Raw genomic sequence first — 21537 nt, forward strand, 5'->3', positions numbered from 1 at the left:
GTGTGAGGAGGCAGAGTGTCTACCTATGCCTCCATCTTGGCTGGAAGCTCCCCTAAATAGTGCTTTTGAATATTCATTTCTATCCAGAATCTCAAAATGTGACTGTATGTATAAATAGGGTCTTTGCATATGTAATTAGTTAAGGACTGAGATGAGACCACAGTGGGCCCTGAGTCCAGTGAGTATTATCCTTACAAGAGGAGGAGGAGAGGACACACAGAGACAAAGAGCAGAAAGGCCAGGTGGGGATGGAGCAGACTGGAATGGCACAACTATAAGGCAAGGAACACCAAGGTTCACTGGGGTCCACCAGGAGCTAGAAAGGGGCAGGTAAGGATTCTTTCCAAGAGCCTCCAGGAGGATCACGGCCCTGCTGCCTCCTTGATTTCAAACCCCTAGCCTCTAGAATTATCAGAGAATAAATTTCTGTTGTTTTAAGTTTCTTTGTGGTAAATTTGATTAACAGTGGTGACTGAGAAAAAAATTCTGCTACTTATATTTTTTGGTATATGTTTTCCATATAAAGTCAAGTGCTTAAACTCATAAAGCAGACACTCTTGTGGTCAAGAAGGGTCCAGCAGGCCTTGGAGGCCTCCCATGGTCCCCCATGTTTCGGTCCTGGGGGAACTTCACTTGAATCCCAGGGGTACACTTCCTGTTCACTCAGTCTTTGCCCTGAGGGCTGATTCGACATAATTCTGACCTAGATTATATGTCCTATGTTTTGCAACATATAGTTACAAACAAAATGTAAACTAGGTCATACATTGTTTTTTATTCCAAGAACAAGCTGACTGAGGTGCTCCTGTCAGCCACTTGCTGTAGGATTTCATAGAGTAGACTAAATTATACATCAAAAATAAAATGATGCATTCACTAGATAAACATTGTTACTTAAATCAACCCTCAGTTATCAATGACCAATTCTAGAATTCTAGATTATGTCCACAGAGTCTGCCTTGTTAGTCGAGTTTAAATGAGATGTCTTATTGTAGTTACATGTACCTTAAAAATATTTTTACAATACAAATTTTAACATAATAGAATTCAGTAATAATATAAATACAATAGTGATCTCAACCAAATGGCACCAAAATTGACGAACTGTAAATAATGTTTGTTCAAATTAAATCACAGGGTACAAAACGGGATTACAAAATGGCTAAATGCCTTGGACAAGGTTTGGGTTAGCAGGCTATTTGAAATAGGTGCTCCGTTCCTGGCAATTTTGAATAGTAAGTTAGATACTTCCAGGATGTGTCACTTTCCCATGTGACAGCAGGTGCTCTGGTGGCAACTGAACACCTGGGATCAATATTATTTGGCCAAGAGAAAAAGGGCTCGGAATCAGGGAGCCAAGACCTATCTCATCTCTTGTAGATACTTTTTCTATTGTCATCCAGTTTCTCCTCTGGCAGAGGCATACACTTTGTAAACACACACACAAAAATCAGTTTTCTTATTGGATATGAAGTATATATCAAAGATGGGAACGAGTTTTTAATATCTACATGTAAAATAATGTATAGGAGAATCTATATCTCAAATATAGCTTTATATAATTGTATGTTCTATTTGAAAATGTTATTTTTTCCTTGTAAAAAAGATTTCATGAAGCAGTTAAATAAATTTGGCATATTCATGGCCAAAGTTTTGCATAATCAAGTCAACCTGGCATCTTCCTTTGGTGCCAATCTGACATTTCACAGAGCTTCCCCCCTCACATTGGGGGAACATTGTCACTCGCTATATCCCATATGGTTCAATACTCCACAGCACACACCGCTGTGGCAAGCATAAATTTTAAGTGCTGGTAACACTGACTAATGCATAAACAGGCCAGTCTAGGGACTAGCCACACTGACTGTCTAACAGGCAGAGAGATGTGCACACAAACCTCTCTGACTCCAGGGAACCCACAAGGTAAGCTAAAATTTTCTAGATACTTGGAGGCCATGGCAAAGCTCTGGAACATTTTTTTCTCTTTCCTTTTTTTAAAAGAAAGGTTTTATTTAGTTATTTTTAGAGAGGGGGGAGGTAAGGAGAAAGAAAAGGAGGGAAATATTGATGTGACAGAGAAACATTGATTGGTTGCCTCTCATAGGCACCCTGACTAGGGACCAAACATGCCACCCAGGCATGTGCCCTGACTGGGAATCGAACCTGCAAACTTTCACTTTGTGGGACGATACCCAACTGAGACACATTGGTCAGGGCTGGAATTTTTCTTTTTTAAAAAGAAAGCAATTTGCTTTTTCTCATTGGATTCTTTCTTCTAGACTTAATGGAATTTTTTATTCATTTCAATTTTTTAAAAATACCATCTGTTTTGGAGTTTAGTGCCATTTTCTGGTGAACACTTTCCACATGGGTGGTTCCCCCTTCCTCTCTCCTGCCCATCTTTCATAACCTTCCCAAGGCTAAAAAGAAGCTAGAGATTCTTTAGTACAAACTTCTAGATACTTGTAGGCTTTTTAGGAGAACTCCAGCTTTTCTTTTGTAGGTGGAAAAGCCAAATGGCATTTCTTAAAGCTGATGCAATAACCCCTACTCTCACTTCTATAAGCCCGCTTGGCATGCCGAAACCACAGACACCCACCTGCCCCAGCAGCCTTGGGAAGGAAACCCTGCAAAAAGGGCTGCTGAGCAAGCTAAAAACCGATAGCGTCTTGTCGCTCACCCTGCTTGTGCAGGTGTATAAAAGGGAAATGAAATAGAAGCTCAGGGTCCAGACTTTGGGACGCTACTCCTCTGGGCCTGCATGCATGATAAAGTTACTCTGTCTTGCGTGAGTTATTCTGGTCCCTGGTTTTCTGCGACACTTTGTTTGCCTGTCTGTCAAACCATTGCTTTTCAAGGCATTTGATCTGGGTGCTTTAGTGGTGGCATGTAGGACCCCACTTCCCCCTTTTGGTCACTCTGGGCCAGGCTTCCCTCCCGTTCCTCACTCTACTCTTTCTACCTCATCAAGAGATAAAGGCAGCAGAGAAATAAACATTTCCCCACTGGCTGCAAAGCGATGCTAATAAAGATGAACGAATCTCGTAACTATGAATTTGGATTAGCTTCTACCAAATGATTAAGCACTCCCCAAACTGCATTTCCTAGAGTGCTAGAGGATACAGTAAGTGCTCAGGGGCAAAAGGATCCTGTGCTTGAATAGGATCCAGAAGTGCTCGGGTGTCCCCTCTCCTTGGGCTCCACAGTACATCACAAGGAACTATGCGATGAGAGGCCTGTTTCAATTCACTTGGCCTAGCAATTACTAATGTATTTCCCCATAATCCATCCTGGGAACTTTTTTTCTTGGCACGTTTACTAATATTTTCTGTGAGTCACCAGAAGCCATGAAAATGGATATCATCGCCATGTGAATTGGTTTTTCAACAAATATTTAATGGAGAGGGTAAGTTGTTTTAGCATCGATGAAGGAAAGGACGAAACAAAACTTTAAATTGTACCAGAAAATCCTGAGCTCATTACCCCAGGAATGACATTTAATTTAGGAGGTTTCTCCTCTGGAACTATCTGATGTAAGAAATGGCCAACTAGTTTTGCAGGGGGTTGGAAAGCAACCCATGAAGGTGCTGAGAAGACAGGACAAGAACCCTGCACCTCCTCACTGAGGTGCATCTTTATTTTTTAAAAAATATATTTGATTGATTATGCTATTGTAGTTGTCCCATTTTCCCCTCTTCACTCCCCTCTGCCCTGCACACCCCCTCACACCCACATTCCCTCCCCTTTAGTTCATGTCCATGGGTCATACATACGAGTTCTTTGGCTTCTACATTTCCTATATACTATTCTTACCCTCCCCCTTTCTATTTTCTACCTACCATCTATGCTACCTATTCTCTGTACCCTTTCCCCCTCTCTCCTCCTCCCACTAATCTGTTGTTAACCCTCCATGTGATCTCCATTTCTGTGGTTCTGTTCCTGTTCTAGTTGTTTGCTTAGTTTGCTTTTGTTTTTGTTCTAGGTGTGGTTGTTAATGATTGTGAGTTTGCTGTCATTTTACTGTTTGTATTTTTTATCTTTTTTTCTTACATAAATCCCTTTAACATTTCATATAATAAGGGCTTAGTGATGATGAACTCCTGTAACTTGACCTTGTCTGAGAAGCACTTTATCTGCCCTTCCATTCTAAATGAAAGCTTTGCTGGATAGAGCAATCTTGGATGTAGGTCCTTGCCTTTCATGACTTGGAATACTTCTTTCCAGCCCCTTCTTGCCTGCAAGGTCTCTTGAGAAATCAACTGAGAGTCTTATGGGAACTCATTTGTAAGTGACTGTCTCCTTATCTCTTGCTGCTTCTAGAATTCTCTCCTTCATTTTTACCTTGGCTAATGTAATTATGATGTGCCTTGGTGTGTTCCTCCTTGCATCCAACTTCTTTGGCGCTCTCTGAGCTTCCTGGACTTCCTGGAAGTCTATTTCCTTTGCCAGATTGGGGAAGTTTTTAATTATTATTTGTTCAAATAACTTTTCCACTTGTTGCTTTTCCTTTTCCCCTTCTGGTTCCCCTATAATTCAGATGTTGGAATGTTTAAGAACCTGGAGGTTCCTAAGCCTCCCCTCATTTTTTTGAATTCTTATTTCTTCATTCTTTTCTGATTGGATGTTTCTTTCTTCCTTCTTGTCCACTCCATTGATTTGAGTCCCATTTTCCTTCCCATTACTATTGGTTCCTTGTACATTTTCCTTTATTTCACTTAGCATAGCCTTCATTTTTTTCATCTAATTTGCAACCAAATTCAACCAATTCTGTGAGCATCCTGATTACCAGTGTTTTGAACTGTGCATCTGATAGGTTGGCTATCTCTTCATCACTTAGTTGTATTTTTTCTGGAGCTTTGACCTGTTCTTTCAATTGGGCCATTTTTTGGTCTTGACGTGTCTGTTACATAGTAAGGAGTGGAGCCTTAAGTGTTCACCGGGGGTTGGGTAACCCATGTTGCTGTGTTGTAACACTGTAAGTGGGGAGGGGTGCGAGAGGGAACAATGATTTTTGCTCTGCTCTCTGCTGGATTTCAGTCACTTCCCCCACTTCCCACAAGCAAATTGGGCCCTTCTGGTGCTGATTCCTGTGTTGGTGGGCTTCTGTACATTCTAGGACCCTGTGGGTCTATCCAACAAATTCTCCTGTGAGGCTGGGGGTTTCTCCCACTGCCTCAACCCCCACAGGTGTTTTCAATCAGTGGTTTGAGACTTTATTTCCCCATGCAGGAGCCCTGGATTGCACAGTCTGTTTCATTCCCCAGTCATTTCTCCCAGTTTATCTGCACTCGAATGTGGGATCGCCCGGTCCACAATCCGCTGCCTGGCCAGGTCCACCGGCTGCTGCCTTGCTGGTCAGCTGCAGCCTTGCACACCCCACTCCACAATCTGCCATCTCACTGGGTCCAACCACCTTGCCCACCCTAGTCCTTCAGCCACCTCCTTGCCTTGAGTCCTCTCTGCCTGGCCCATCTTTGCTCCTCCTACCGGTCTGGGTGAATGTTTCTTCTTTAACTCCTTGGTTGTCAGTCTTCCATACAATTCAGTTTTCTGTCAGTTCTGGTTGTTTTTGTTTTTAAATTGTGGTCCTTCTTTTGGTTATGCAAGGAGGCACAGTGTGTCTACTTACACCTCCATCTTAGTCGGAAGTTGGGGTGCATCTTTAATCACAGGGAGGCAGAAAGGGGTGTTGCACAAACAAAAACAAATGGCCATTTCATTTTTGCTTATATAAGAGCCTACTTGCAGAAGAGGAGACAAAGTCTACAGTTATGAAAACAGTGGCCAGCACTGCTCAGGGAACAAAGTGCTCCTGAAGCACAGCTCAGAGTGACACTGACACAGAATGCTGATGCTCCCTATGTTCTTGAAGCACTGTTCTTGAAGCATCAACTCAACTCTCTTATTTGCTCTCCTCTCTCCCACTCAGTAATAATAAAAGAAATACAAATGACAAAACCCATCAAAAGTAACAGTGGGTGGGAAAAGAAAAATACTGCCACTCATTTAACTTTCATCAGCTTTGGAACCGTTTCCCGTCACCGAGAGCGATGGCTAACAATGACAGAGTTGCTGCGGCGGGGGAATGCCTGTGCAGGCGGTGCCGGCACCTGCAGATGAAGCAGCAGAGACGACTCGGGTACGCTGAGGCCCACTGGGTTTCCTTTTTTATTTTACCTCAGCGTTCAACCCAGCACTTCTGTTTTGTGTATGAGTGTGGGGGTAAACAAGAAGACTGTTTAATTCTATGTTCAGTAGAAAAATAATATTGAAAATAATTAAACAGAGGCTTCATGATTCATCCCTAGTCATCTCTCTTCTGAATATTATCATTTTTTGACATGAAAATTTATGATAGTTAACAGACTTCACCTCCACTCGTTAGCCTGGAGGTAGTTTAGCTCTGAGCCACTTAGAGAAACAAAACTACAGTAGTCAACCCTCATCTGGGGGGGGGTATGTTCCACGGCCCCCAGTGGATGCCTGAAACCATGGATAGTAGTTAACTCTGTACATATTATGTTTTTTTCCTATACATACATACCTATGACAAAACTTAATTTATAAATTAGGCACAGAAAAAGATTAATAACATGAATTAATAATAAAATAGAATAATTATAATATGTGGTAATAAAAGTTACATGAATGTGATCTCTCTGTCAAAATATCTTGTACTTAGTTTCCCACTTAAAGAAAGCACTATATGGCTTCTCTTTGGCATATCTGGTTTGCCAACATCAGTACCCTTGTGCTTTGGGGCCGTTATTAAGTAAAATAAGGGTTATTTGAATACAAGCACTGTGGTGCTGTGGCAGCCGATCAGGTAACGGAGGTGGCTACTGAGTGACAAGTGGGCCGGGGGTGCACAAACACAGCGTGGAGACACTGGATAAAGGGATAATCTGAGTCTTGTGAGGGACAGGTGAGATAGCACAAGACTTCAGCACGCTACTCAGAATGACTGAGTTTAAAAACTTATGAATTGTTTACTCCTGGAATTTTCCACTTAATAATTTTGTATCAAGGTTGACCGTGGGTAACTGAAATCATGGATAAGGGAGGACTGCTGTATCTGTGAAGAGTTCAGAAGCTCTAGTAGCTACCGTGGCTCTGTCATTTCTTCATATGCCTTGGGAATTTTCATACCACATTAATGAAGAGAAGCACTGCACTAAAACCTCCTGCCTCTGTTTCCTGAGGGGGGAAAGGGGGAAAACCAAAATGGATCTGATGGAAGTGAAGCAGGTCAGGGTGGGAAACATTGGCTCTAGACCTAATTCCTGTTGGGAGGAAACGGGGGTGGCCTCGCGTTCTAAAGAACACCATATGCCAGAAGGCAGAAATAATGATGGGCGATTGCAAAGTGCCAAGTTATCCCATCAGTAGGGATTCACTATCATATGGTGACCTTGTGAGAACCCTCATATTGGCACAGAAGCCCAATAAATACATGACCAGCAGGTCCTATAAATACCCAGGCCCTGCCTACAGAATTGTCTCAACTTAAAAAATAACAAACACTTTTATGAACATATGTTTTGCTTTTATAAAATGAAACCACCCATTTGACCTTACTGCGATTTAAAACACATTTAAAGATCACATAGAACATAAAGTCGTTGGTGCTTATAGACATTATGGTAATATTACTAATGCATTAGAATTCTGCAAATTCATAGTAGGCACAAAATTAAGAGATTTTTCTTAGGATGATGAATTGCTATGACAAAAGAATTTACTGCAACAAACTAAAGAGTAAAGTTAAGGAGTAGAAATTATAACCAATGGATTATTCTTCAGTTTGTTATAAATAAATAAAAATGAAAAAAATTAATGAGGGTGGCTGTAGTTGGGCACTGTTCCCAAGCTCATTTGATGCTTGCGTATACAGCAGGGACCACTGTTAGCCCTGAGGTGAAGGGTAAAATGTTTTGCAAGCTCATACAAGGTCCGACAGCCAGTAAGCCAAGGGGCTCCAATCAGCATTCCTGATGTACATACCTGCTATGTGGCCTCAGTGAAATAACGTCCTATCAGGCTGAGAAAGAGACAGTCTGTGGATCTACAAACATGACATCAAACTTTATTTAGATGTCGAAATGTATTTTTTAAAAAGCTTTTATTTATTTTTAGAAAGAGGGGAAAAAAGGGAGAAAGGCAGGGAGAGAGACATTGATGTGTGAGAGAAGCATCGATCGGTTGCCTCTTGCGTGGGCCTGACTGGGGATCAAACCTGCAATCTAGGCACGTGCCCTGACTGGGAAGCGAACCAGAATAAAAGGTTTTTTATTCTTTTACAGAATAAAACCTGCTCAACACATTTGTGCAATGAATTAATCTATATTATATTCTTTAACCAAATAAAAATATGATGATGTGTATCAACAACTTTCCTTTTTACCCCCTAGAGAATGCTGGAGTGTGATGGTACACTTTTTCATTTGGAAATTTTTCCTATTGAATCAACAAGGAAAATGAATTTTCTTGGGAATGGGGTCTCAACAGATTTCTTGACATGCTGGTTTAGCACATAAATATTCAGATCTGAATGTGAAAATATAAACACATTGTATAAATCAAGATGTTGTAAAGATGAGATATTTAGAAAAGGAAGTCCTCTTATTTTGTTATTTTCAGGTAAGATCCTTAAGCCTCATAATGTCTGCCCTCACATAGAAAAGTGAGAACTGGAGAAAAGTGAGAACCGGAGAAAGCAGTCTTTGAAGATCAACTCTGAGGTTGAGACATTAAGAGTAGAATCCCATTACAGTACTGAAATTTCAAATGTTTTCTATAAAAACTGACTACAGTAACATGTTAGAAAAACACTTGCAGGGCTATTTTTAAAGAGATTAATTTGGATCAATCTATTAATATAATTACTGACACTGGTAATAAGTTACATTATAAAAACAGAGATGTCCTCAGCACGTCCCATATGTCCACATCCATTCTGAACAATTTCACATTCCTGGACTCTATTTATATAAAGTGCTTGACACAAAGTAGGAACTCAAATGAACTCTTCTCCTCCTTTTCTAGTCAAGTGGCCCATTTTCCTGGAATGAATCATCAAGTTTCATTTGCAAAGTAACCCATACAGAGGCAAAACTTGTAAGTCTTCCACCATATTTGTTTATATGGCTATTTCTAAAACGTACAAGGTGTTACACGCTGCCTACCTTCCAAGCTCAAGTATGTGGAACATAATTTAGTTCATGGTCACATGCTCCTACATACACACTGTAAGACTCCTGTCTCTTTTCTGACCCACTCACCTGGCCCACCGCACCCTCTCCCAGGCTCTTTTATGTCTCTTATATCTGTTACTATATTATTAGCTTCTAGTAGTCTTCTTTTTTGTTTTGTTTCCTTTTTAATGAAAAAATACAGGGGAAGGATGAAGGAAGGAGTCTTTACTCTGGATTTTGTGACTGAAAAATACTTATGGCTCTTTGAACCAGGAATCAGGTTGTTCCAGTTGAGAGCTAGTTGCTGAAGATCTGCCCTTCAGAGTAGCTTGCATTATTACAAACAAACAACAAATAACTCCTGACTCCCCAAACCAAACTGTGATGTGTTGTAATGCATTATAGAAATCACAGCTGCATCTACAGCCACACATACGAACAGGCACACAATTTTGAGCCTGGCTATGACATATACTGCAACGACGAGTACCTTCCAAGAATGCTACGAGGCAGGTAGTATTAGTGTCTTCACTCTACAGGTGGTGAAATGAGGAGTTTGAGAGGTTAGCCCACTGTCCCAAGGTCACCGGGACAGTATCACTCTATTATGTCCTTATGCTTAAACAGACTCTGAGAATACTGAAAGTCTGTTTTTATTTAATGTTCTTGGCTTAGTTGGGGATTACAAAAAGTTAATGTGTTTAGGTTTAAGCAAAAATCCTACGACTTGGTCCAGCTTTAGATTCTTCCCACTGATTACCTTAGCAAAACCAAAGGTGGCCTTCTGTAGATGGATGACTAGGATTTTGGGGGGGGAAACTGAACTTTTGTAGATTGGGAAGAAAATGCAGGCATGTTGATAGTTGAGGTCAATTTAAATCTTTTAATGACATCAGTTAATATCAATGATTCCATATTATGTCTTTCCCCTCCTTTGAATGATAGTGTGAAGTATATCCTTTACAAACATATTTGAAAAAATTGATACACAACATAAAATCACAGTATTTTCAGATAAGAAGGAACCTTAAAAATAATCTAAATTTTGCCCTTTCACTTCTATTTTTTTAAATTTATTCACTTTTAGAGAGAGAGAGAGAGAGATAAACATCAATGTGCGGTTGCTGGGGGTTATGGCCTGCAACCCAAGCATGTAATCTGGCTGGGAATTGAACCTGCGACACTTTGGTTCGCAGCCCATGCTCAATCCACTGAGCTACGCCAGCCATGGCGCACTTTCACTTCTTAGTATAAGCCCCAAGGCCGCCAGTGATCCTTGGTTTCTTTGAGGCTGTTGAAGGTCATCAGCACTGGAGGAACAGGCTTTTTTTTCAGCCACTGGTGAAATATTTTACAATCTTGTAATTTAGAACCATATGTATTTTATATTATATATATATGATATACATATATATATATCATATTCTGTACACAAATGTTTAACTTACCTCCAAATCCATCAGGCACATATGTTTTAAGAACAATATTGCAGAAAATTGTTGGCAGTGATAATGGTTTATTCCCCTCATTTCGAAGGGAAATGTGTCGATAGCCGGCTTGGAGGCCATCTAGTGGGAGAATCCTCTGGCCAATGAGCTTGTTGTTGTCATCATACACTGCTATTCTCAAGACTGCCAGGTCAGGGAGGATTACCTGCAAAGAAAGAACGGTACTTTCCCTGAGTTTTGGAAAGCAGCTCCCAAGAACCATGACTCTAGGAATCTGGGTCAAATCCACACTGTGCTTCCATGCTCCTTTATGGTTGGAAATAGGCCCACGTTCAATCTGCATTCCTAAAGTTTACTGTATAAGCTATAGTGCCCAAGCCATTGACAAAGGCAATTGGACAGGTTTCCTGGAAATCATCTCATTGAAAATGTTAGATGAAATGCATGTGAAAGATCGCTAGCCCAACCTTTGTCATCTTCCCCAGTCCCCACCCATGAAATGGATTAGCACCAGGAGACACTGAAAAATAAAGTGAGCTTCCCTAATCTCAGAGGGTCAGTGACAGCTGGGACTGGCAAGCGAGCAAGGCTCTTGATGTCTAATCCTATGGACTGTCTGGTCCCTGTGCTGCTTCTGATCTCTCATTCTGCCTGTTTTTAAGAATGTAGCAAGTATCTGCGAAGAACAGTTTTATGTATAAGAGATAATTTACATATAAATTAGGATTCTGCATTTTTCTTTCACTCCTCAATTTTTAACATATTTTGGGATATTAAATGGAGTAAGATGGGACAACTAGAAACATTAACATGTAATCAAGACACTTACTCTTGCCATTTCCAAGCTGAATAAATGAACATAAAACCTGAGTTCAGATAGCAGAAACCCTATTTGGATATAAAATAGCAGCATGACAAAAGAAAATCCAATGTTTTTAATGTTGTTAATTGGGAATGCCTTTTCATTGGCTAAGAGCAATCCAGAACGTCCTTGGCTGATTTGAGTACTTTGTCTAAAACTAGACAATATATTGATTGCCTATTTATGTCTAGAGGTTATAATTTAATTCCAACTTCAATAAGATGAAAAGGCAAAAAGCTAAAATTCAGGCAACTTCAATCACTCTGTTGCTCCTCATGGGATGAGTGGAGGTTTATAACCTTGTGAGATTACTGCAAAGAACAAAAAGAGTAACAGCAAAAAAGGAAATGATTAACAAGCTTGATATCGATGATAGGCAATTTAAGTTCTCAAGAACAGTAAAGGATCCATAGTTGGCATTCGTTTCTAGGGCCAGTAATGTAACATATAAAAACCAAGTTTGGTATTTCCTAACTCATAAAAACTAAAAACCTCTGCAGTTAAAGTTCTGAATTTCTAAAAATGTGTGTCAGGGTTATTCATTGTGACAAAGAACACTGGCCAAATGGACAACAGATCCAGCTATAACAAACTGGAAAAACCAGGGAAGAGAGAAGGAAAAACCCAGGTGTGATCATCAGGGAAGAGAGAAAGAAAAATTGCAGGTGTGTATGCAATTTACACCTCACTCTGACAGCAGGAGAGCAGGTGACAATGGGAGGGTTGCATGACTGTGGTGGTCACATCACAGGGTGAACCTACATTTCAAACTAGCCTGTTTCATTGTCCCTACACTGATCTCCCCTAAACCGGTTTCTGTAAACCTGTTAGTCTATTCAAAGGCGATCAATCCCTATTTGTTAAGATAAGAAGCCAATTATCTGTGTTGCATGACACACAAATGGAGCAGAAACACCTGGAAATCCTGTGCCTGAAGAAGAGGCAAGAGATCATTTTGGTCAGGATAAGAGAAAAAGTGACAGAGAAAAACAGATATTCTGAGAGACAACACTGCCAATGAAAGAATTTTCCAATACATTTTCAAATGACAAAAGAGAAATGAAGTGAAAAATAATTACAAGATTAAAAACCGAATCATTAGAGAGAATGACTGTGATTGTTTTTAGGATCAAATTATAGTATTGGAAAAAAACCCCAAAATACCAAAAATGGCACATGAAGCACAGAACTGGCAGGCAGCAGCAGGTATCACACTTCCTGGAGGCAGAAGACAATGCCAACTGACCCATTTGAAGACATTATTGGCCATAATTATGGTGAACCATTCTACCTGCCATCCTGGCTAAAGGAACAGGGCAAGTTACCAGCTGCAGCTAGGGCAGGGAAGCGCTCTCCCAGGTGTGATGGTGTCCACCAGTGAGGATATATTCTAAGCAGACAGCACACCTGGGGCTCAGGCATTGCCACGTAGGAGATGGGCTTCTCCAAGGAAGAGAGAAAAGCTCCCCCGCCAAAAAAAAGGACAGGAACAAACAGAAACAACAATCACATGACAGCAACAACAATTGCCCATTAGAAGAAGAAAACAAGTAAGACATTTTGGGTTGAATAACTGCCCTTTACATCAGGTAGTGTCTGTGCACAAAAAAAAAACACATGGGTTCCAAGGTAGCAGAGTGAGTCTGATACATAGAACATGTCCTACCTTCCGAAATACGAAGGATTCTTCATTGTAAACTGGATTGAGCCCGTTGTTCATCACCATGCGAGTTCGGAATTCCTTACGTATAGTGTCAGTGGGCAACCCATACATGTCCACTTCTACATATGTGCCGATTTTCTTATCTGATAAGAATTGACCTGATATGACCTGTAGCAATAGGACAAGAGAGAAGTAAAGTCTGTGTAATCATTAGTAGTGAATACTAATCAGGAAGTAAGAATTAGACTGTCTATTCATCTTTGAAAATTTTAATTATTTATGGGAATAATGGCTTCACTCCTTATTAAACTAAAACATTACTGAACGACTATGCACAAAACTATTCTAGGCAGAGGTTCTACCCTAAAAACTGTCTAGGAAAAGAACAAGGGAAATATACACAAATCATATAATGCAAAGAAATAGTGTCCAGGTACCTTCATTTGACCCAAGTGCCCACAACCCATGAAGTGATACATTGAAGTATGCCTTAATCACTTCACAGGTCCAAAATTCTGTCACACCATACATTTACTGAATTCTTTTAAAAGTCTTGAAAAGCCACACACAGAAAGAAAAACAACGTTAAAATGTGCCTGTTATTCTTTACTGATATTGACACCAGTCAGCCATGTGTTACGTATTTGTAAAGACCAGCATTAAATTCCATCTATTATAAAGTTACGGAGAGACTATTTTTCATTTACTTTTCAAATGACTATAGCCATTTATCAGTTTTTTGTATTATCTACTAGCTAATAATTTTGAAACTGTTTTTTTTGGAGTACAACTGACATACAATAAACTCTGCATATGTAAAGTGCACAATGAAATCAGTTTTGACATGAGCACATCTGTGAAACTATCACAAAGACAATGGACATTTCCATCGTTCCCCGAATTCCTTTGTTACTTTTTGTAATCTCTCCATCCCTCCATTTCTGTGTATTGGAAGCCACTCCTTTACTTTTTGTAAGTGTACCTTAGTTTGCCTTTTCTAGAATTTTGTATAAGTGGAATAATTTAGTGGGTATTTATTTATTAATAAGCTTTATTTTTAGAGCAGTTCTACATTCAATTTAGCAAAACTGAGAAGAAAGTACAGTTTGCATGTATCTCCTGTCCTAACACACACAACCTCCCACATTATGGACATCTCTCAACAGAATGGTACCTTTGTTGCATCAATAACCTACATTGACACATCATTATCACCTAACGTCCATAATTTACATCAGACTTCACTATTGGTACTGGACATCCCATGGATTTGATCAAATGTAAAATGACATGTCCCAGCGCTGTAGCATCACATAAAAGAGTTTCACTGCCCTAAAATCTTGTGCCCTGCCTCTTCCTCTTCCCTAACCCCTCAACACATGGCACCACTGATCTTTTTACTGCGTCCATCATATTGTCTTGGTCAGGATGTCATATAGTTGAACTCACAGAGTATGTAGACTTTTCAGATTGGCTTTTTTTCCTTTAATAATGTGCATTTGTTTCCTTCATGTGTTTTCACAACTCAATTGCTCATTTCCTTTTAGCACTGATCAATATTACATTGTCTAGATATGCCAGTTTATCTGTTCATTCACCTACTGAAGGATATCTTGGTTGCTTCCAAATTTTGGCAATTACAAATAAAGCTGCTACAAACACCCCTGTGTAGGTTTTTGTATAGACACAGTTTTTAATTCATTTGAGTAAACACCAAGGAGCGTGACTGTTGGACCGTATGACAAGAATAGGTTTAGTTTTCTAAGAAATTGCCAAACTGCCTTCCAAAGTTCTGGATTCCATTTTGCACTCCTGCCAGCAATGAGTGAGAGTCCCTGTTGCTCCATGTCCTTTGTAGGTACTGTTTTTGATTGGTGTCTTTCACTATCAGAAACTAATAATTTTGTTAGTGACAAAAATGTATCTCAAGGAAAATATGAGGAGTTTAAGTTAAAGCTGGGGGCAACACATGGATCTCGCCCCTTGACATTAAAAATTTTAATTGTGATTTCTTAAGACATTTCCAGGACTATCTGCCTCCACTTTTGTACTATTCTGTGAAGTGCAGGGGCCTTACCTGCACTGAGCACGTGGCTGCAATAACCCCATCAACTGGAGTCTCAGAAAAAGGATCAAACGTTCGATCAGGCCGTCTCATAAAATCTGGTTTGAGAAGGTACCTGGTGGGACACAAGCATAGAAAGAATTTATTTTATTAGCTGCTTTTACAAAGATTAAAACACTAACTCTCCAGGACACTAAATATTTCCTTTTCCTCATCTGTAACTTAGGAACTAGGCTTTTAGGCAGGGGACCCTGAGGACTGGAGAGAAGAACCCTGCCCTACTGAGAATCCTAAAGAAGAGCAGGGAAGAGGGATGTTGTCTAGATTCTAAGATCAGGGATGTCTGGAACTTCCTGATACTACCATTTTCTCTTGAACTTGTTTATGCCATGGACCTCTTGAGATACTTGCTCTTACATGCACAATTAAAATACAAAGAATAACAATAAAAAACTAATTGTATAAGCTACAGTTATCAAAATATAGAAAATATGCAATATTCTACTTATTTTAAAAAAGATTTTATTTCTTTATTTTTAAAGACAGGGGAAGGAAGGAGAACGTGAGGGAGAAAACCTCATTGTGTAGTTGCCTCTTAGAGCCCCCTTCTGGGAACCCAGGCATGTGCCTTGACTGGGAATTGAACTGGTAACCTTTTGGTTTGCAGGCCGGCTCTCAATCCACTGGGCCACACCAGCCAGGATGATACTCTACTTCTTTATAGTGTTTTAACTAATGTATTAAATTATGAAATCTAATTGGAAGTTTGATAATTACCATAATTTCAAGGTTCTGCTATGCATAAAAATGATTTGAGAGGAATACTCACCTGTCTCCAAGAGAATGCAGCCCAAAATACTAACACAAAAGCTCTCTAACGGCAAACAGGAGAATGTTTTCTGTATACACAGAGTTTTGGATTTGAACCTATTTCTGTGGCTAGTGTGAGCCACTGGAGAACATGATGATGCAGCAAAGCTAGACTTAGGAGGGAAATAGCTGAGTAACTACAGTGCTGCACACACTTCTCCGAGGGAGCCTCCCAGCTTTGTCTGGGAAAGTAACACGCATCAGCTGTGAGGGAGGTAACATGATGGCTCTGCCTTTCACAGGAGGGGCAGCATTTGGATTCCAGTGTGTGAAACAACGCATTCTCCTTCCTGGGAAAGGCGAGGACTCTGGGGTCCATGGAGGACTGTAGTCATCCTTCCAGTCCAGGATCCCCCTGGACAGTGGCTGTCCAGAGATCCAGCGCTCCCCATGCTCTGCAGCCATTTCTTTAAGGGCCAGGAGCCCCTTCTCACCAAAAATAAACAAATGTGATGTTGATGATGCTTAAAGCCAAAAACATTCTTCCTCATACCCTGCTTTTAGACTTGATTAGAAGACAACTAATCTGTGAAAGAGTGAATTGACCCAAAATAACAAATGCCAGGGAAAAGGGGCAAGAAACCTAAATCCAGTTCTCCAAAGCAGGCAGCCTTCAGTTTAATGTGTTCATTTTATACTTGTATACTTAAAAAATAAAAGAGAGTGTGCAGGAGTGTGACAGGATTATGAGGTAAGCCCTGGCTTGGGGCTGACACATCTGCAGCTGTCGTGAAGCAGTGTCTGTTCTGGACCCAAGGCCACCTGCAGATGCAGCAAAGGCTGCTCCTCACAGCCCATGGTCTGTGCAGGTTCTGGGACCCTGGCATTGACAGGAGCCCAGTGGCGGGTTAGGGCTATGGGATCTGTGCAGCTGCATAGGGCCCTGGACTTCGATGGCTATGCTTGGTCAGGCTCTGTGGCCACTGACTTAAAATTCTTTATTAATAATGTGTTAACAAGAAGATCTTTGTTTTCATTTTGCATCATGCCCTGGAAACTAGGTAGCTGGCCCTGCCTGATGTTTTTTGGCACAGAACAAGAATCTGGCACAAGGTCTGTGTGGTGGGCATGGGCAAAGGCCAAAGTCAACGGCAAGTGGAGGGATCTGAGGATGGTCTGTGAACTTTGTGGGGCCTCCAAAGGCAAGGGAGGGGGAGAAGAAGATTCTTCAGGCAGGTGGCTGGACGGCAGCTATAGGAATCAGAGGATGGGGTCCTAAGGAAATATATCCTATTTGATAACCCCAAAGATGCCATCAATTATTCAACTCTCCATTATTTTATTTGCCAGCAAGAAAGAAAAATGGATGTTGATTATAACTATAACAGGCTACAGATTTTCAAACACTTCCAATTTGAGAAAATGATATAAAAAGCGTGCATCTGTGAATCAAGAAAATCATACTGTTTTATATCAATCATACAATTACCTCTGAAAGCCTGAAAAGACTTGAGAACTTAATTTGTTTTATGTTGTTTCATTAGAAATGCCTCCCATTTTTCCAGTTTTAAAAATGAGCCTGTCATAAACTACTGGTCACTTCCCTGGTAAGAAATCACACTTGCTGTGATGCCCACTGGTGTCACCTCCCAACAGAGCAGACTGCAGAGCAGAGGGATTCCCAGGCGGGTTTCCGATGCTTCGTTTCTGTTGCTACAGTCAGGGATGTTAGTGTGCATTACACACTAATGTTTGATGTAAAACAGCTATTGTTTGCCCTGTCGGCCTAAAAGGCACAGAATGCCATTGCTGGGCACAGGAACGCAGCCCTCAGATGCAGCCCACAGGATTTATTTAAAAGTCCCGCACATGAATGGGAGAATGACAAGGACCACTTGTGAAGGCCACGAGGGCATGGATGCCCTTGCTCTGTGGAAAGCTGTCCTGAATGGCTGCCCCCTACCTTCCAGGTACAACACCTTTGTCACTGAGGGGCAGGAAAGGTCACAGATGAGAACGATTTCTTCTCTGTGCTATTGGGCTAGGTGTGGGGAAAGGGGAGGGCGGGGGAGGGAAGGGCACAGCAGGATGAACAATCTTGTCAAAACCTCTTACATTGGGCTGCCCCACTGAGCAATCATGTGTTTGCCCCTCTGGTGGGACTTAGGCTTTTGGTGACAACATCTCAAATATATAGCCCAGAGTTCAGACTAAAGGAACATTGTCCTAGCTTATGAATGTATTTTAAAATAAACAATGGTATAGAAGGAGAGACTTGTTCATGTGAACTATGGGAAAACTCTTGAAAAGAAATGTAACAAAGGCATACAACTCCTGTGGAGACCTCTTCCACCTGCAAGCAGTTCCCCTCCTGGTGTCAGTACCAGCTGTGGGACAGTTGAGGCGAGCATGGGAGGCTCTGGCTTTACCTGACCATGGGGAAGTGTCCAAGGAGGTGCACAGACAGGCCCGAAGTGTCTGTGTGAATGGCAGGGCCACGGCTGCCTCCCTGAACTTAAAGGCCCGATTTGATCAGGGAACTCATTTATCCTTGCCTTGTTTCTGGGTGTAAACAACCATAAGGTCTTCAGTATTCCTTAAACTTCACTTCTTCACCAACATTTGCAGTTCATGAAGTAGTTTCAGAAACACTCACATTCACCCTTCCTGAGCTGTCACAACAAACCTGTGTGGCAGGTGTTACTGTCTTCATTTTATCAAGCAGGAAACCGAGCATCAGAGTCTAACATGCCTGCCCAGGGATATTTCACGCAGAGGAGCTGGGGCTCAAACCTGAGGCTTCAGACTCCACAGGAGGGCTTTCCTTCCCACACCACAGCTGCCCAGGGGCCCCACCGCCTCAGCCTGCCCCTGGGGATCCATCCATCAATCTGTATGCACAATTACTTTGTTACAAACACTTTGCATTCAGTAACAAAATAGCTCTTAAAAAGCCTGCAATGTATTTTGTTGGTTTTTAAAAAAGATTTTACTTATTTATTTAGAAGGATGGGAAGAGAGGGGGACAGAGAGGCAGAGAAACATTAACTGGTTGCCTCTCGCCTACCCCCAACCAGGCGCCAGGCCCACAACCAAGGCATGTGCCCAGACTGGAGTGAAACTGGTGACCTTCCACTTTGAACTACGACTGCCCAACCAGCTGAGCCACACCAGCCAGGGCTGTTGTTTTCTTAACTTCATAAGTTTTACTGCATTCTCCTTACTTTTATAAAGACTTAATTTACGTATAACATATTAGTTCAAGGTATACATTTTTTTCTTTCAACATACACAGCAAAAAACTGCTGTGCACGATCCAGCTATGTGTGTTGTGGGTGATCTGGGCAATCAGGCTGTCACCATGTGAGGGCACACTGGCAGGGAACCCCATGCCAGGAAGAAAGAGGTGGCAGTGTGCACTTTGAACTCACAATTGCTGAAAAGTTTTATTGTGGCATACTGTTTTTAGTGATAAAAATTAGCTGTTCAAGCAGAAAGGCCAAGAACTTTCTGAGAGTAGCTTTTCAGAGTGGATGACACTCCACTGGGTTTAGAGCCCTCTGGGCAGGGGTTTGGGGCCGTTTGTCTGTGGTGCTGCTTGGGGTCAGATGCATGGGGGGAAATGGCCACACAGTGCTTTCCATCTCTGCAGAATTTTAACTTCATATTTTCCTTCACCCTTTCAGCATTGCAGTGGAATTAACATTTCCTATTTTATACTTGGTTCACTGATTTTAGAGCACTATTTATAAGACATGTAATAGAATGAAGAGAAGACAATGCTTTCTTCCTAGCTGAATTAAATCAACTCCATTCTTCTATCTGCCCTAGGTAAATTACACGTCTTTAACGTCTAGTTAATGTCCAAATGAGCAGGGATCACTATTTGTCCCAGCCATAAAAATCTCCACTGTTGAATTTAAAGTGAGAAAGCTAAACTGTAGAGTGTGTATGATAAACTGCATAACTTGTGGTTAATTTTTTTTTAAATCTCTAATGGTGTGGCTCAAAGGGTTGGGCACAGTCCCACAAACCGAAAGGCTGCTGGTTTGATTCCTTGTTTGGGCACATGCCTGGGTTGTAGGCAGGGTCCCTGGCTGGGACAAGTATGAGAGGCAATCAACTGATTTTTCTCTCCCACATCAATGTTTCTCTCCCTCTTTTTCTCTCTCCCTCCCTCTCTCTAAAAATAAATAAATAGAATCTTTCTTAAAAGCCTATAAAACTGGAGATGAAGAATGTATATTTGCAACTATAATCTATCCAGGGATTTCATTTGTTTCTATACCATCCCTCAAACATGGCTTAAATTCAGCAGTCCCTAATTAAAAATGACACAGTTTCATTAGGGCTGTAGCACAGAACGCTGGAACACGGTGACAACAGTTTAAATCACATTACTCACCCGCATGATCCATTATACTCAAATTTCCCCTGATTCAATTGCATCGCTAAATCTGTCAAGAGACAAAAATAATTTAGCATCTCATCTCCCTGTACAAAAAAGATCCTGATGGGGTGACTTTAAACAATGGAAATCAGATGCTGACCCCAGGCTGAAAGGTCTTTTTTAATACCGCAAAGTACTACTGTGTCGGTGTGAGCACACAACTCTCTCTTCTATGTTGAATGACCTTGTGTTTCATTTAAATTAAACATAAAATGTGTTTTCATAAAGATCATGCTAGCATTGTTTTAAAATTTGGATTAACTGTAAGAATTTTGTTAGTGTTGAGTACCAATGTCCCACTTGATGTAGTCGGAGAGGATGTGCCTTATGACCACAGAGGAAGGTTTCCCTAGAGACACCCAGTAGGTTAAGTGTGAATATAAAATTCCATTAAGAAAATAAAAAATAAACTAGGCAAGGATGATGTAAAAATCAGTAACTTAAGGTGAATTTTTCTAGTGAGGTCAGGGCACAGCTTATGATTTTTCTCTTGCAAGCAGACAAAATCTTCACTCTTTCTTTTCATCAGCCAAAGAAATGGGCCAGATGATGTATATTTTTCTTCTCCAAAATGGTGTGATTAAAACCTAACAGTATAGAATAAAACATAAACCGACCTACTGAATGAACTGCCTTAGGATCATTTAGCCCATGTAATGGGCTCACTGATAACTCAGAATGCAACTTGACACCACTTTAAGAAAGTAAAACTATTTTAAGAAAGTGAAACTATTTTGTCTCTGCTAGAAAGACTCTGGGACTGCACTGGAATCTGGTCCTAGTTTAACGCAGTGAAAGCTGACGGGTGCACTGTGCCGAGAGCTGACTCCAACTTCTGGTCACTGAGGAGGTCCTGACAACGGGTGGGAAACACAGTCAGGCCACCTTTGTGCCAAAAGGACGAATGTCAAAGAACCTTTCAGTCAGTCCAGAGGCTAGAGGCAACATGGAGAGAGATTCTCAAAGCGTGGCAGGTGGATGAGATAACAAAAATTGGGAAACGTGGGAAGGATCCACATATAGCTAAGACTTGAGCAAGAAAGCA

At 41.0% G+C, this 21537-nt stretch overlaps 1 protein-coding gene across 13 annotated transcripts in view; it reads right to left on the bottom strand.

The window, feature by feature from the left end:
• Positions 1-21537, bottom strand: part of PLCB4 (phospholipase C beta 4) — a 394279-nt gene that overhangs the window by 35843 nt on the left and 336899 nt on the right. For all 13 annotated transcript variants that reach the window (XM_036010096.1, XM_036010097.1, XM_036010098.1 and 10 more), the window contains 4 exons: positions 20448-20499; positions 15245-15347; positions 13171-13335; positions 10643-10847 (listed from right to left, as the gene is read on the bottom strand). In XM_036010096.1, coding sequence (XP_035865989.1) covers positions 10643-10847; positions 13171-13335; positions 15245-15347; positions 20448-20499 — 525 coding nt within the window. The remainder of the gene's footprint in view (positions 1-10642; positions 10848-13170; positions 13336-15244; positions 15348-20447; positions 20500-21537) is intronic.

Source organism: Phyllostomus discolor, chromosome 9 (genome assembly GCF_004126475.2).
Source record: "Phyllostomus discolor isolate MPI-MPIP mPhyDis1 chromosome 9, mPhyDis1.pri.v3, whole genome shotgun sequence".
NCBI lineage: Eukaryota > Metazoa > Chordata > Mammalia > Chiroptera > Phyllostomidae > Phyllostomus > Phyllostomus discolor.